Genomic DNA, 16,792 nt, shown 5'->3' on the forward strand with positions numbered 1-16,792 from the left:
TAGGGCATTATTGGGTTATCATAATTAAATATTATTTCTCTTATTCATCACCTATTCAATTTAATATTCAAAATATATTTTATTTTAAAAACAATAATATATCATATTATTATATTAATACTTTACTTTTTTTTTTTATCAAAAACAATTCATTTTCTCAAAATCAACACCAATTATAATTTTTTAAATAATTTATGTTATTTAAATAACCCACCACCACCTAGATTATTCAAATGTTAAAATATGTGATTTTTTTCCTTTATTTTTAGGATCTTGATAAGATTATTTATAACTCGTTATATATTTTTAGGAAAATAGTGTTAATGAAATATATATATATATATATATATATATATATATATATATATATATATATATATATATATATAAACCACATTTTAATTTTAAGATGGAAATAAAAACCAAATAAAGTCAAGTCTAAAAAGCTTGACCATTTCCATTGCAATTATTTAGTAAGTAGCAATAATAATGCAAAATATAATTATTTTAAGAAAACAAAGAAGAAAGAAATTGAAGGCCTTGTTAGGGTGTGTTTTTAAATAATTTTAATTTTCTTTTTATTATTTTATCTATCAAAAATATAAAAAAATGTAAATACAAAACAAATTATTTGCTTATAACTTTCAACGAAGCCTTATAACAAAGCCTTAATATTTAGACTTTGAATCGAAGTTGACAATAATAACAATAATAATTTATATCATCCTCTCTCTCTCTCTAATATGCCTTTTTAGGGGTTTTCTTCCATCTTCAATTGGATCATCAAGGCGGCCTGAAGAACACTTCTATATAACCTATTTATCCATCTATCTGTATTCGATTCCGTCTACATCATCTCTTTATGGCTTGTTTAATTCTTATCTGAAAGGTGAGTTCTTGCGCGTTTATTATTCTTACATGTATTGATTGTATTTATGGCATCAACTTTCCTTCCGGCTTTGTTTTATCACTTCTGACTGCTGCATATGAACGAATTGTTATTGCCTGATATACTTACTAATTAAAGTCTCTGTATTTATGTTGTTTACTATTATCTATGGGGGTGATTTCGACGTAAATTATATCATTATATAAGTTTTATTCACTCTTTTGTCAAGTGTGCAATAATCACGTAAGGTGACTGATTTGTAGTAATTGAGGGAAGATCTTTAAAGTTGTAATCTATTTCTTCTGTCTTGTTTGAGCTTTCCTATTGTTATGTTTGTCTGTTGACCTGTACACTTCTCATCTGACTGATAAAATTTGTATTTTATTTCAAATTTTATGGGTTTGCAATGGTTACTATAATTGATTTGGTGGAAGAGATTGAAAGGGGAAATAGAACTGGTATTGGCTAGTGGGTTGTATGGAATCTTACGAGCTACAAGCTTTTACAAGAAGGTTGATCGGTTGGAAGTGATTAAGTCCCATTTGTAACCCGTTTTTGTTTTCCCATTTATTCAATTGATTATATCTTTTACTTTTTTTTTTTCCATCTTAGAACACTTATTTACGTTCTTCAGTTTTGCCACAACAATGTTGTAATGAGGCAGTAATGGCTTCTGAACTACTCTTGGTGTCTGATTTGTTGCTCAGAATCCTGCCCAATGTAAAAATTTCTGTGAGGAACTTAACTGTTTGTTTCTTATGCAGTCTCACCTGATGCTAAAATAACTGTGCATAGAAGCAAATTTTATGCCACTTAGGTCGGAACCTTCAAGAGGCAAATTATTGGAGCTCAATCTCTGAAGTCTGACCCCTTAACTGAAGAGTTCCAACTCCACCTTGCTGAATTAATTTCACCTACCAATTACATCTTCACCCTTGTAAGGTGGGATTATCAGACTCTGCCCAAAAGCAAAGAAATTGACTGTCATTGTTTCTGCTTCCTTTACTCTTTGTTTATACTTTTATATTCAATTCTAATTTGCTGCATTATATCTAGATAGCTCTTGGGGTATATTGACAGTCTAAATTTAAGCTTATATACACATGCTTCTCTGTAGGTAAAGTGGTGCAAATTATGGAAAGGAATGATGATTCAGGTAGCCCTAGTTGGAGTGCTTCATTCTTCATGCAGACTAAGGAAGATGTAGCAAAGGCAGTTGCTGCGGCAACTGCAGCTTCCACTTACGTTCATTCACCCCGTCCATCTGGAATATATTCACCAAAGGATGAGAATGGCTCTAGTTCGCTTAAAAAACTTCAGCAACAAGTTTATAAAGTGCTAAAAGGTTTCTCCCAGCAGCCAGAAGTGAGAAGAGGCACTTACAATCCTGAGGATCTAACCAGCCAAAAGCGTCAATGGGCAAGATTTCAATTGCAACACCTGGTACGGTCATTTGTATCAGTCCCATTACTGGAATGTCAATGTCTGTTTCTCCTTTGTACTTTTTTCTACCTTCCATGCATGCATGTGGTTACACTGTATTTAGAGCATTGTTTATGTTTTACTTGCAATCATGCAAACCTTTTATTAATTTCTACGAAAACAGTTTGATTGGTAGTTTCTATCTGAGCTAAAATTACATATCTTTCTAAGCATGGTGAAAAATAGATCAGAAAAGATTATGGGATGCAAAAGCTCGTTCTTACAATCATTATATTCACCTTTTTTCTTTATTATCATATGTGTTATATTGATGGTTGTAGGACAATAAAGCTTTGAAAGAACCATCAAGGATTTTTGAGAGCATGGTAGTGGTAGGACTTCCTCCTAGTTGTGATGTTGAAGCTCTTCAAAAGCAGTACTTTGGAAGAAAGCCTGAAGGTTCAGGAAAATTTAGAAGTACTCTGACCAGTCAGCGTCAATCCCGCGTGGGACCAAACCTTGAACCCCAGGTAATTATTTCTGAATGTGACTAATGCTCTTATTGACTTGCACAAGTTCCCAGACTGGCTGATATAATACATGTTGTCTATTCACAGGTCTTATTTGTATATCCTCCTGAGAAACAGTTGCCTCTTAAATACAAGGATCTTCTTTCATTCTGTTTACCTGGTGGAGTGGAGGTTTGTAACTTCTTCGCTATTTGACATGTTATCACAAAATTGCTATTTCTCTAAGTTGTTATTTTTAGGAATGTAAGAGACTTAATTATTTTAGTAATTGGTTAAACTTTCAAATCAAACTAGGTATATCTAAGTTATCTTCGGAAACTATATCTATCAATGTTTACAAGTCCTCCAAGATAAAGTATGTTGGTTGTCCATTGTGTTTCGGTCTTTCAACTGACAGTACTCAATTATCTGTTATCTGTTATCCGCCTCTTGTAATATTTGAACATTCTGCTGTTTTTCATTTTACTTTGTCAGATATGTGTGCATTCTTAACATTTCTCATTTTTTAGACTTGAACATGATTTGCCAGTGTAAGCTTTTTACATGCATTTCAGGTCCATGCTGTGGAGAAAACTCCTTCAATGAGTGAGCTGAATGAAATACTACTTGGACAGGTTCTTTGTTTTTTTTTCGAGAAAAAAATCTTTGGGTTTATTGAGCATAGCTGATATTATATTTTTATTTATGTTGTTTGGATTGGGTTACATTTCTTTTCCAGTTATGTTTCTCGTAACAACAATACAAATTCTTCCTTTTCATGAGAAAGTTTTCCACTTTTAATTTTTTACTCCTAATTGTGACAAAGTATTTTCGTACATTTTTATTTCATGGCTTTGATTGATAGTTGGTCACTTTAGTTAACTTGAGGTATATGTTGCAGGAACATCTCAAACAAAGTGACCAGTCATTTGTATTCAGGTTGCAGGTACTAAGAAACATCCTATTGTCATATTTTATTTGATGTCATTATGTGGGGCTTTGCTCCCTATGAGTTTACCAGGGACTTCTTTGCATGGTTGATAAATTTGTGTTATACTTAGGACAGTTCATTTTATAGCAATTTTACTGCGAGATTGCTTCCATGTTAAAATATTACAGGAAGGATAAGAATCTGATACACTGGCAATAGGAATTGATAGTAAAATCTAGCTCAATTGTAGAATAGTACCTTGAATTAAACGATGAACATTAGAATTTGAGATGAGAAGAAAATTTAAAACTAATGGGGGAAGATAGAATCCTAGATGTTAGGGAGAATACAACGGGGAAGATAAAACCTTTGATGATAGGGAGAATACAATGGGGAGATAAAGAAATTCTACAAGTGTTTTCAACTAATTTTTTCATAACCACTACTAATATATTTATACTATTCTATTTGTAACTTCCACTAACAGCTGCTCCATCCATAGGGCATTAGCCCTAGCCCTAACCCTTAACCCTCCTAACAGAATCAAGTAGCAAATACCTCCTTATTGGGCATACAAACTCTTAACTTCATTGATTAAGACCTTTTTAGGTCATTTATTACCCCAGGCTAAGTGATTATATGTGCTGCTAATTTGTAAAAAAGAATTCTGTCCAAACCTAATGAATTCCTTGTTCTTGTTAGTTATATTTCTCAGTGTTATGTCTGTTGCTTTAAATTTTGATAATTTACTCCTTAAACTCACAAGTTAGGAATTTTGTGTCTGACATTATGTATCTAACTAGGTTGCTGATGATTCAACATTGTATGGTTGCTGTGTATTGGTGGAAGAAATTGTACAAAAGCCATCTCCATTGATATCCATGCTTTCAGATGTACACTATATTAGTCCAACTTTGAGCCGCTATGTGCTGACCACACACCGATGTTACTGTATTCTGTCAAGGCTCCCTTTTTTTGAGCTACATTTTGGCGTGTTAAACAGGTGCGTGTCCTCTATTATAAGCTATATGTTCTGGAGATAAATCTGTGTATATTAGAGTCAGACTCTAGCAAACTTTAACATCTAGAAGTATTTTTGGTTATGTTATTGACTTTTGATCTGCTACAGCTATTATAATAAAGAAGATAAGAAACTCATTTTGCATGCTGAACTTTTAAAATAGACTAAAAGTACAATTCCCGACCCAATCCATTTAAATCCATAACTCAAACAGACTCAACCTACACCCCCAGTGACAATTTTGAAGATGGAATCATAATCCAAATCTCCTAAAGTAGATGCCCGTTTGCTGTTGTTGTAAGTTGTGTATTTGGGTGGGCCACCAAAATACATTTTAGCCATGTTGTTAATACCTCATTTTGACATTGTCTGTTTGATGGGTCATATTTCGCTGTAGCTTATTTGCTGAAGAAAGGTTGGAGCGGTTAACAAAAAATATTGGCATTTTACACATGGAGTCTGAGGAGCAGAGTGAACATGAAATTTCAGGAGGAGGCTTATACAAAGAAATGGGAGATGGAGCAAACAAGCAACTTAATGAAACAACCGTAGTTTCTCATTTGAACTCAAATGGTCATACTCAGAATGACAAGAATGAGAGTTGTAATCCACACCATGAAGCTGTAGATAAAACTAACGAGAGCTGCAAACAACACCATCAAGTTTTAGAGGAGATCGAGCATTGCAATCCTCACCATCAAGTTGTAGAGGGGATTAATGAGAGTTTCAATCCACACCATCAAGATGTCGTGGAGATCAAGGAGAGTTGCAATACACACCATCAATGTAACGGTGATGTTCCTGTTAACCATGCGGAACAATGCACTGAGAAATTTCCAGACAAAACAGAATCTGGAGCTGGGACTCCGGTGTCTGAAAGTTCTGATGTTTGCATTGCTAGTGTCGATTTTTTTGTGGCAAACAAACAAGCATTGGAAAGATGCCTTCCAAGTGCCGTGTTGCCTCTTCTTAGGCATCAACAGTATGACAGTTTTGAATCTTGCTCAAGGTACATGATTATCTAAAGTCACCTTCAGATTTTTCTGTACATGCAATCAAAACTATTCCTTCTATCGTTCGTGATACTTTAGATGGATTTTTACAACAAACTATCCTTGATGCAGTTTCCAAGGTTCCCCTTGTGAAGATAGAATCTTTAGGAGTGACATTGATGATGTAGAGACAGAGGAGGCATCCTCTTCTGGTCAAGGATATTCCTCTTACTACAGTGATATCCTGAAATGGGCTAAGGTCATTGTCTAGAAAATTCCATATATTTGTTAATTTTGATGCCAAGGCACTCTAGCATCTGTGCTGTTTCTCGTTCCTGGTTATTATTAAGTACATGTTTCTGCATTATTACAGGCTAACAATCAAGGATCCTTGCAAATAATTTGTGAGTACTACCATCTAAAGTGTCCTTCCAGGGGCTCAACAATTAGATTTCATCCATTAGAGCACCTGCATCCATTGGAATATCATAGACCTGATGAAACAACTATGCGTTTTACTGGCTCAAGAATTGGCCTTAGCACTAGCAGAACCAGTTTAGAGTTAGTTGAGGTTTGTCTCTATTCAATAGCTGTACCAACCACCCTCTCCTATAAGTTAAACATCTGCTAAAATTATCTTGTGAAGTATATTATTATACTGGTAGAGATTATAAATGCACCTTTTTATTTTTATTCTGTATAACAGGCACACAGTACACTTCTGGCAGAGGAAGAGGCGACTGCTTTGTCTGTATGGGCAGTTGCATGCTTATGCGGCTCCTTACGTCTAGAGCATGTATGTTGGTATTCCATTTTCAAACTCCTAGGCAAGCTTTTATTTTGCAATAGGTTTATACGTAATGAGAACAGGGATGAATATTCTACTGTGCTGAAATGTTCCAAATATCCTACATATCAATAACTACTATGATTGATTGGCCTTGGAGGACTGTAAAAAAGCCGAACAGAAAACATAAATTAAATTCTTATCATGTCAAAGAAGTCCCATCCTGTGCAAATTCCCCTTTTCTTGATGGAAGTGAACGTGTGAAGGAAGAAGTCCTTTATCCTCTCTTTCCAATACCTTTTCCTTGTAATGTCCTTCTTTTGGGCTCCTTCCAGATTGTCCACCACCACATGATAAGAGGGACGCTTTTCCATAGCTTATAATGGAAGATGACTTTCTAACTACAATTGTGAGTGCTTTATGTTAAATTAGAAGCAAAAAAAACTTAAGGATCTACTTTTGTACAGGCTCAAATAAGTGACTCAATTGTCACAAGTATAAGGAAAGTCTTACCCATTGTCAGCCGTGCATATCCTCAAGTATTGAACTTCTAATACTTGTATCTTGTGTTTAAAGTTAATGTTCAATGGGCGGATCCTGTTTCCAAACTGGAGCATGGCATAAGGTTTCCTAACTAAATCGGGATATATCACACCAAGAAAGATGCATGAACTCCAGTGTTTCCCTTGACTGTTGATTCATAACTTTTGGCACTGCTAATTCTTAAGTGTTCACCTATAAATTTGGAAACATCCTTCTGTTTTAGTCTAAAATTTTACTTGGTATATGTTGTGGGTAGTAGAACTAAGGGCGACATGTGCTTGAATGACTTAAATAGTTTAGTTTTGTCATCAGTTGGCAATCTAATTATTTCTTGTAAAATTTCAGGTTTTGACATTTTTTGCTGGGGCTCTATTGGAGAAGCAGATTTTGGTTATTTGTTCCAATTTGGTATGTGTTTTATCTATAATATATATATATATCATAATCTAGATACTGACTCCTTCCATGGTTTGAGTTTTTGAATTAAATGTTTCACTATGCAGGGATTATTGTCTGCCTCAGTTTTGTCTGTGATCCCATTGATCCGCCCCTACCGTTGGCAGAGCTTGTTGATGCCGGTAATTTTTGAAATTAACATATTTACAACAGTATGAAAAATCAATTCTTCTAATTAAATCCATGGCTATATTGTTTCTCTGGTGTATAATGTCATTTGCAATGTATTAAATCTAGGTTCTGCCTGATGACATACTGGACTTCTTGGATGCTCCTGTCCCATACATTGTAAGTTTTTTTGTTTCAATTGAAGAGAAGGCTCTGTGATTCCTTGCATCGGAGGGTCTCTAAGCTTTTCTGTCCTCGTGCTTATTTTCCCTGGTTCCTGTGATGGTCCTCTTATCTAGTTGGAAATATTGTAGGTTGGTGTAAAGAACAAAACCATGGAGGTGCAGTCCAAGCTGACAAATGTTATTCTTGTTGATGCAAACAAGAACCAGGTATACTTCAAACTAATTATGCCCTAATTCTCAAATAAATTAGGATAGTTCTTTACCACTTCTATATTTTGGTCCTCTCATTTGCTTTCCAAATGGAGAAGTAGACCTGGTGATTATCCAATTAACACAATTTTGACAAGTACTCCTAAACTTAAAAAAATAAAGAAATGTTTGTTTATAAAAAGTTGGAATCATAATCAAGCCAAGCCAATAAGAGTTAGCAACATTTCTTTTACCAAACGGAAAAAATCTCTTACAATTATTCATTGGAATTGAGATAATAAACAAAACAAAAAAAGATAAATCATACTTTTCAAATGAGCCCTTACTCAGCACTGCTATATCAACTACTTGCCCAGCTAAAAGAAATAAAAAGTTTCATGGAGGGATCTCCAGCACCTTTATTTGTAGCACTTGCAACATTTAGTTCCTGTCATTGCTGCATCAAATGTGCTTTTTGTTCATTGATGTTTCCTTGCTTCCCTCAGAAACAATCCTTTGTTTCCTTACATCTGGTGTTGTGTACATTTTGGAATTTATCTAGAAGCATAATTTAACCCACCTTCCAAAACACAAATGGAAGGAACTATTAACCTAATTTTTAAGTTAAAGAACATTTTACCTAATTTATGTCTAAAGGAATTGAAAGTACTCGAATGATGCAGTTTAATAATTTCTGGGAACCAAAATAGAGGCCTAATGTGCATGAAAGATTGGCTGTAACAAGATTGCAGTTTATTCCAACTATATAATCTTCGCTCATAGTATAACAAGATTGGATGGATGACTAAATATTATGTTTTTTTTTGTTTTGAGCTGTATAATTGACTGTAACTTCAACCAACTGGTAGGTTGAACAAGTATATCCATTCAGTTTGATGAGTAGGATTTATATTTGCTTATTCCTGTTATGTAAAGCTGGATTTGAATATATAACATGCAGAAACTGAGCTTAAGACAATTGATCTTTGCTTACACAGTGCATTAACTTTAGTCAATCTCTGAGTTTTTACTTTATGCTGCACCAGGTGAAGTCATCAGCTATACCGAATCTTCCCTACCAAAAGGAGTTGTATTCATCCTTGAGCCCTTACCATGCAAAGCTCGTGGGAGAAAGCTTCTTGGGTAAAAAAAGGCCTATTCATGGATGCACTGATGTGCAGGTCTGTTATCTTTACCTGGTTAATTTTTTTTTTGTTCCTCCACCCCCAGGCTGAAATTAGTTGCCTTTGTCGATGGAAAATGTACCGCTATCCTCCAGCTAAAGCTCATAATGAGTGCACTCGCTCTCTCTATGTAGCCTTACCCATATTCTTTCCACAGGTTTCTAGAATTTACAATAAAACGCTTGTAAAATAACCAGTCATTTGATTATTTTGGGTGACAGAGTGATTGACTGTGGTAAATGATGTTGCAGTATGAATCACCAGGGATCCTCTTCCCCACTCATCCTCCTCAATTGAATTAGTTGTTGCAACATATTCTTCAACTAATCTATATTATTGATTTTATTGACTTTAAAATTAAATGTCATTAACTTCTTTTCTCATAAAAAGATTATTTTAATCAGTGTGCTGTTTTTGGGTTACCATAAATGCTGTGGCTAAGATGGTTTTCTAAATTTGATAGATAAGGGGGGATGACATGAGTCAATCTTGTGGTGGGGGCTTTAGTAGAAGTTTACCTGTCATATTTGCACTTCTCAACTTTGAATAGTTTAATCTGCAGAATATTAAAAGACTAAGTAATAGAGATTTAATCTATTGGCTAAAATTTCATATATTTTTTTCATTGCTCCTAGGTCGAAGCTGCCAAGGGTTTCCTGGGAGTGCTGAGGACTTATTTAGACAACCTTTGCTCAAATCTACGTTCCCATACTATTACAAATGTTCAATCCAATGATGATAAAGTTTCCTTACTATTAAAGGAGAGTTTTATTGAGTCATTCTCCTACAAGGACCGGCCTTTTATGAGGGTATGCTCCATCTTCTATCATGATTATGGTGGTTTCTTTCAGGTTTTAGGATATAATCATATGACCTTCTCTCTAATTAATTGTATGCAAACTGCCATTAGTTGTCATTCTAAATGCATAATGAGAATAAAAAAGTGTTGATTCTTATGCCTTCTTATTCTGTGTTGCAGCTTTTAGTGGACACTCAGTTGTTCTCTGTACATACGGATTCTGTACTCTCATTTATTCAGAAGGAATAGAGTTTTCATGCGAGGTGACCAGATATTTTCTTTTTGGGTGCTTTTCTCTGTGAAAGCAAGCCTTGTAACGTTTTATCTCCTACACGGACACATATCCATATTTAAAATGATTTTGACTCTCTGTGGCTGAAGTGAGTTAAGGGGCTAGGTATAGGGCAAAATGTATGTATGATACTTGTAGAATATGATTGCATAAATGAAATGAAGGAACAGTTCTTTAAATGGGTTGTGTTAAACTTCTGTTTCTTTCTTTATTTATTTTGTGTTCAAATAATTGTCTGTAATAGTAAAATACGAGGTTGCCTTAAAGTCCCAATTTCGAGATGAAGAATGAAGAGCAACATCAAAGGTGGTGGAGATGTTTTAGTGTCAGTGAGTAAACCTAATCATCATCCTCATCTCTTACCTTTGTAATATCATCAGGTCAGTGAAAAGTTGAAATGAGAGAAGCAACAAGCAGGGGTTGCAAACTTCAATCCTGATGTCAAAGATTACATGCTTGGTGAACCTTCATCTTCTGGTAAGTTTGAAAGCCCTTGCATTTTGTGCTTATACTTTCTCCTTGACTAGCAGATTCGAATCCTGCCTACCAAGGTAATAAACTTTTACATTAAAAGAACAAATCTTGTAGGGTAGAATGACATATATTAGTAACTAGTAGGTAGGAATGTCAATAGAGTCTTGGGTGCGATTCCTGGGCCATGAATATGGGGTCGTTATAGCTTCCAAAAATTAAAAATATAAGTTGATAGTGTTATTCTCTCACCCATTCTCTCTTTCAAATTCCCTCACCCAATTGTTTCGCAATCAAAATGTATAATATAAGCTAATGAATACAAATATAATTGCTAGTTCTACCAGCACCAGCTAGGTCTTTCCTCCAGTCTTCTTCATCTCTTGTTCACTGCAAATCAACAGCATGCAGTGCAGGCTCTCATGTATGGACTTCTTCTTCAAATCCAAAATTTGAAAGTGTACGTTTTGCATGGTTCATCGGCAATTGGAGGTCCACTCAACTATCACAATGGGCCATCTATTTCAAGAGGCTCAAATTTGAGTCAGCTTAATTTACTAAGTAAGTCTGCCTCCCCTATCATCTCTCCTTGTGAAGAGAGAGAGAGAGAAGAATGAAGCCTGAGGATGGTGCTAGGATACAAAAATGTCATTATCAGACAATCATGGGCCTGTAATTACTGATGACGTGCTAACAACGTTATTATCTCCGTTAAACACTCACTTAACTATCCATCTTTGACCATTTCCCTTAATTATTGCCAACTTTCATTAATAACCTAATTTTCTTTACACAACTATTTACTTACTCACGCATTTATGTGACTAATTAATTAAGTTTTTATTTTTTTATCTTTTATTATTATTTATAGGAAGAGAAGTCAGAATCAAACTCCATTTAGACTCTTAGATACAGTCTCTTATTTACTTTTTATATATATATATATACATTCTCTCAATTTAACACCATTGAGGTGAAATCTTCCCCTATTTGGTAAAATTCTCACTCCAATCCTTACTCCGAAAAAAGACGAATCTCATTCTCTAGCGAGTAAAGTGCTCACACCCCTTTCTGGGGGCGCGCTAGCGACAACCTTGGTGATGATTTATACAACATTGGACACAAGCTAATAGGCCGAAAATTGCTAAAAAGTTCTGGTGCGGGTGTCTAAGCTTATTTATTTACTTGAGTTATGAACATCGCGGCAGGAACAACTTCAATATTTTTCTGGGGATCTTTTCTTGGTCTTCAGTCACTTGATTAGTCATCTCTTTGGTGACTATAAAGACCTACTGTCAAGAAAGAAAAACTCCAAACTAAATCTCCATCAATTGTCCCATCACACTAGCTACTAAAAAATAACTTCACTATTTTCTATATCCTAGAAATGGAATTGAATCAGAAAGAGAGATTCTCCTCTATGTAATAGGGGTATGCTGGATAACTGGTCTTGTTGGGATACAATTGCGAGATGTTCACCTACATCGCCAGACGGCAACCCAGAACAGAACCTTCTTGTCATTCACAAACGACCACCTAATACCTCTGATTAGATGCGGGCAATACTAAGGAAGCTAAAGTAATCAAGTCCGAAGACAATAAGGGATATCAGGTTAGAAGAATTATACTAAAACAAAGTCAAGGTTGTGAACTCGGCCAGAAAACGAAAGCTGACCCACAAATTTCAAGAAGTGGTCTCTCAAGTGTATAGATACCCCAGAGGGAACCCGCAGAGCATGCCTTGTCACCCTCAGTTTTCTGGATGAAAGTCAGATTCAACCCGTTTTTCCATCTCCTTGTTAAGGGTCAAATTGGGTACTTCTTCAGTTCCACTCTTTTCCAACTAATTTTCAGCTCAACAATTTCAACATAAAAAAATTCCATCTGTCAAAGAAAGTAAACCAAAACTGAAATAATTTATTACACACTTTCTCTGTACCTAGCCTCGACTCCAATTCTAAATTAGGAGAATAATTTGTTGAAACAATTAGCTTAATGAGTTAACTTGCAGCAAAGTCTCTCTACTACATAAGCTAACTAACAAGAGTAACGTTTAGTGAACATTAAATCAAATTTATTTATTTGAATAATCTTGTTGGTTGTGTAAAAATAGAGTTTTATTTGAATAAACTTAATTTAAAAAGGAAATACACTGTATAGAATAGATGAAAGAAAAGACAATAGTTTATTGAAATGAACAGAATAGGAAGGACTGAGTGACCTTAGTCAATTAATTAGAAGACTTACATGCATTAGATAGATCTTAACAACTACTTATAATTAATTAATTGAAACCCATGTGATGCAATAAACAACTTAGAATTTAATTATCTTCTTCGATCGGCCGTCACTCTAGAACCCAGTCCTCCAGTACTGCAGTACTCTCCTCCGGAAAATGACTGAAACCCAGTCCTCCATTAGTACCTCCTAACATCCAGCTGTAATTCTCCGGGAAAAGGACACCCCCATAATCATCAATATTAAAGTTTTCATTAAGCAGCAGCTGCTGGTCAAAATCACCGGTGGTGGTGGTTGTGGTTGGAAACCCAAAATCAACAAATTTATTATTATTATTATTATTATTATTGTCTGGTGATGATGAAGAAGAAGAAGGCATATTGATTGATGAGCATGGATTGTTATTATTATTATTGGTTGTGCTAGTAGTGATGATGAATGGCTTAGTGTTTGAAGCTGATAGCCTCATGGGCTTGGTTTTGATTGCGTGTGGTGGTGGGAGGAGGATAGCAGTAGTAGTCTTAGTAGTGTTGTTGTTGGTGATGGTGGTGGTGGTGTGGCGACGGGGTGGTGGTCGGGTGTGTAGTTTCTTGCACATGTTGGTGTTCCAATAGTTTTTAATTTCATTGTCTGTTCTGCCAGGAAGCCTTCCGGCTATCAAAGACCATCTGTTGCCTAGTAGGTTGTGAAGCCTAAGGATAAGGTCTTCTTCATCATGAGAAATGTTGCCTCTTTTTATGTCGGGTCGAAGATAGTTTAACCATCTTAGACGACAACTCTTTCCGCATCTCTTAAGCCCTGTAATAATTATATCATCATCATCATCTTGATCATCTGAATTATTATTATTATTATTATTATGAATGATAATTACCAGCTCTCTTTGGAAGGCTGCGCCACTTTCCTTCTCCATGGGCATTAATATAATCGGTTAGACTCTTATCTTCTCCGGCTGTCCATGCTCCTCTGTTCAACCCTTCCTCCTTTCCACAACAAGAACTTCTTCTCCCCATCCCCTTTTTCTTTCTCTCTCTCCCTTTCCACCTTATTATTTGGATTTGGATTTTAGAAATCCTATTTTTATAGGCAGTTCTATCTCTCTCTCACACACATGCAGCTCAAGAGATTACTTAAATATAATTCTCCAACTAATATTTGGATAGATAGTTAGTTCGGCCTAGAAAGTAAAACAATTAAGCACTTTTTTTTTGGTTTGTTGAAGAAATAATTTGAATAAATAAGAAGGATAAGTTGAAACGATTAAGCGTTAATTGTTTTATTTAACCTATACTAAAATAAATAAATAAATAAATGTTCCCAATGAGTTCAGGAATTGGGATCACACATTATAACATTGGAATCAAAACTTTTCTTCCTAGTCTGGTCCTCGAGAATTCGTGTCAAGATTTGTTTGCCTAGTTAAGTGTGTTTGCGGGTAATGTGCTTAACCCGCGGGGATTAATCGCACTCAACAAAAACAAATGAAGTGTAACTCAGCGTTTTAGAAAAAAAAAAAAAAATTGGAACCAGGTGATAATTTGAGTGTGCGCTGTGGTCCCTTACTTCATCAGACTATGAAATGGTCTGGTGGGATTGGGTATCTTTAATTAAACCTATAATAATAAAAATAATATCTATTCTTTCCTTACATTCTTCAACTAACGTTCTCACTGATACATTTATGAAAGTTTGTTGTTACATGAATATCATCAATTAACAGTGTGTATATATCTGATTATTTGTCTATTTTTATAACACTGCCAATTAATTAAGATACTTAAATATTGTAATTATTAAATAGTTCAATTTTCTCTTAACATTTAAATAAAAAGACATAATGGGAACTGGTTAAGAAAGTTAATTAGAGTTAATAAACCAAAGAAAATATAGGAACGTGCATGGTTCTCAGCAGTAACTTTTTTTAATAGTAAAAATTACAAAAAAAGCAAGTGTTAGTACTGATATCGATGCCAAAGATTAATTTACTGATCCAAACATAACTGCTTAGATCCAATCTGTAATTATTTATTCCATTCCAATGAGGATCGATACAGATAATGACAAGAAGAAACATCAATTTGGGAACTTACAAACATATAAACTTCTTCTCACATTTTAATTAATTAATTAATTCAAACCTCCAAATAATTACACTACTATTTTCTTAATTATGATTAAGATTGTTTCTTAACAAAGCCTTAAAACACACCATATACATAGCAACATAATATGTCCCCGTAACCTTAAACCAGCGAGCTATAAGGGCCTTAGCTTACGATGAATGTGTTTTGCGATACACCCATTCTATTAATACCTTCCTAAAAAAAATGACATTGAGTCTCGTCAAACTTGATTTGTACCAATTAGCTTCATATTAGCTTCATATGGATGATTTTTTAATGTCAAAGTGATTTAGGCAAATTCATTGACTCATTTAACCACCAACGCACACTTAGGGATGGTAATGGGGCAGTTCGGTGCGAGAAATGCATTTATCATTTCCGTCCCGTTTTTATTTCAGAGATTTTTTTAATATCATTTTCGCCCCGTTCGGTTTCGAGAAATCCCCGTGGAGCACCGTTTATAAAAATATTTAAAAAAAAAAATTATATAAACGATTTTTTTAATATAATATATATTATAATAAATTAAAATTTTATATTATTATAAAGAAATAAACTTACAACCTTTATAAAATATAATAAATAAATAATATATTAATGATTTTATATATTTAATTGTGAATCAAGCTTAAATCAGGACGGGACGGATCGGGCGGAGGACACAAATATCATTCCCGTCTTATCCCGTTTAATTTCGAAAAAAACTGCTTCAAACAGAACAATTCGATTCGGTTACCGTTGAACGGTTTCAAATTGTCATTCTTACGCACACTCTTATTTTACTCTTTAAAATTAAACTAAAAACCATTGGATACACCTAACTTTTATTGTAACTCCCTTATTCTTTTTTTGAATGAAATAAAGTTCAAATTTTATTTATTTACACACTTAATAAACCAAATTAACTTAATTTCTTTAAATATAACGAACCCTTGCAACCCAGTAATTAAGTTGTGGCCCATAGATGGCCTTTGATGGGCTCGGCACTCTCTCACTCCACTGGGCCTCCACTGGGCCAATAAATAAAATATTATGGAAGACCTTCTAAATTAGATTTAGTCAGATATTAATTAAATAAAATATTAAAATTTTGAATTAATTTTTAAAAATTTTAAGATTTTAAATTTATATAAAGTTAACGAGTTTAAATTTAAGTAAACTCTTAAATAGGTAAATTATTTTAAATTTATGATAATAAAATTTTATAATTTTACGTAAAATTTATAAATAATTTTAATTTTACGATTTTACTTTTAAAAAAATAAATTTATATTTAAAATTTAAAAAATAACGGTATTATTTATTCAAATAAATTAATTAATATAATTAATTTTGTAAATATAATTTTTTAAGAGGAGTGATAGAGAGATGGAATTTAGTGAGGGAATTTGGTAAGAGACTTCATTGGTTGTAAAATGTAAAAGTGGGAGGAAAGAGAGAAAAAAAAAATTATTTAATTTTTTCAGCGAATAAGATTATGCCACGTCATTCTTTACCAAATTCTCAAACCTAATCATTTCTCATTTTTTAAATAGTATTATTTACTTATTATTAATTTTATATTTAAATATATATTTTTTAAATTAATTAGATATAAAATATTTAATTATATATATAAATAATAATAATAATATATAACTATTAAATTTTAAA

At 33.8% G+C, this 16,792-nt stretch overlaps 2 protein-coding genes across 3 annotated transcripts; one reads left to right on the forward strand and one right to left on the reverse strand.

Moving 5' to 3' along the window:
* Positions 1-736: 736 nt before the first annotated feature.
* On the forward strand, positions 737-10,497 carry LOC124938003. Of its 2 annotated transcripts, XM_047478355.1 has the most exons (19): positions 737-889; positions 1,654-1,831; positions 2,007-2,332; positions 2,653-2,841; positions 2,929-3,012; positions 3,396-3,455; positions 3,722-3,766; positions 4,555-4,754; positions 5,170-5,781; positions 5,897-6,023; positions 6,138-6,335; positions 6,471-6,560; positions 7,440-7,502; positions 7,598-7,672; positions 7,788-7,838; positions 7,973-8,050; positions 9,079-9,213; positions 9,852-10,025; positions 10,196-10,497. In XM_047478355.1, exons 3-19 carry the CDS (start codon positions 2,024-2,026, stop codon positions 10,262-10,264), a joined length of 2,559 nt encoding a protein of 852 aa, XP_047334311.1. In that variant the 5' UTR covers positions 737-889; positions 1,654-1,831; positions 2,007-2,023; the 3' UTR covers positions 10,265-10,497. The 2 variants fall into 2 exon arrangements, with proteins under 2 accessions (XP_047334311.1, XP_047334312.1); XM_047478356.1 differs by lacking the exon at positions 1,654-1,831 and having other exon boundaries at positions 783-889.
* Positions 10,498-12,960: 2,463 nt separating this feature from the next.
* Positions 12,961-14,043, reverse strand: LOC124938838 (transcription factor MYB1-like). Its single transcript, XM_047479360.1, has 2 exons — positions 13,891-14,043; positions 12,961-13,814 (listed from the first exon to the last, which is right to left on the reverse strand). The coding sequence occupies exons 1-2, from the start codon at positions 14,027-14,029 to the stop codon at positions 13,126-13,128; spliced, it is 828 nt and encodes a 275-aa protein (XP_047335316.1). The 5' UTR covers positions 14,030-14,043; the 3' UTR covers positions 12,961-13,125.
* Between the last annotated feature and the right edge of the window lie 2,749 nt (positions 14,044-16,792).

The sequence above is a fragment of the Impatiens glandulifera genome, chromosome 5, assembly GCF_907164915.1.
Source record: "Impatiens glandulifera chromosome 5, dImpGla2.1, whole genome shotgun sequence".
Classification (NCBI taxonomy): Eukaryota; Viridiplantae; Streptophyta; class Magnoliopsida; order Ericales; family Balsaminaceae; genus Impatiens; species Impatiens glandulifera.

What these genes read in the sequence shown, in the direction of transcription:
- LOC124938003 (XM_047478355.1), top strand. Translation starts at nt 2,024, where the DNA reads ATGGAAAGGAATGATGATTCAGGTAGCCCTAGTTGGAGTGCTTCATTC. An exon ending in GTTTACCTGGTGGAGTGGAG is followed by an intron (nt 3,013 to 3,395) that starts GTTTGTAACTTC and finishes CATGCATTTCAG; the next exon opens with GTCCATGCTGTGGAGAAAAC. An exon ending in CATTTGTATTCAGGTTGCAG is followed by an intron (nt 3,767 to 4,554) that starts GTACTAAGAAAC and finishes GTATCTAACTAG; the next exon opens with GTTGCTGATGATTCAACATT.
- LOC124938838 (XM_047479360.1), bottom strand. Translation starts at nt 14,029, where the DNA reads ATGGGGAGAAGAAGTTCTTGTTGTGGAAAGGAGGAAGGGTTGAACAGA. An exon ending in CAGCCTTCCAAAGAGAGCTG is followed by an intron (nt 13,815 to 13,890) that starts GTAATTATCATT and finishes TAATTATTACAG; the next exon opens with GGCTTAAGAGATGCGGAAAG.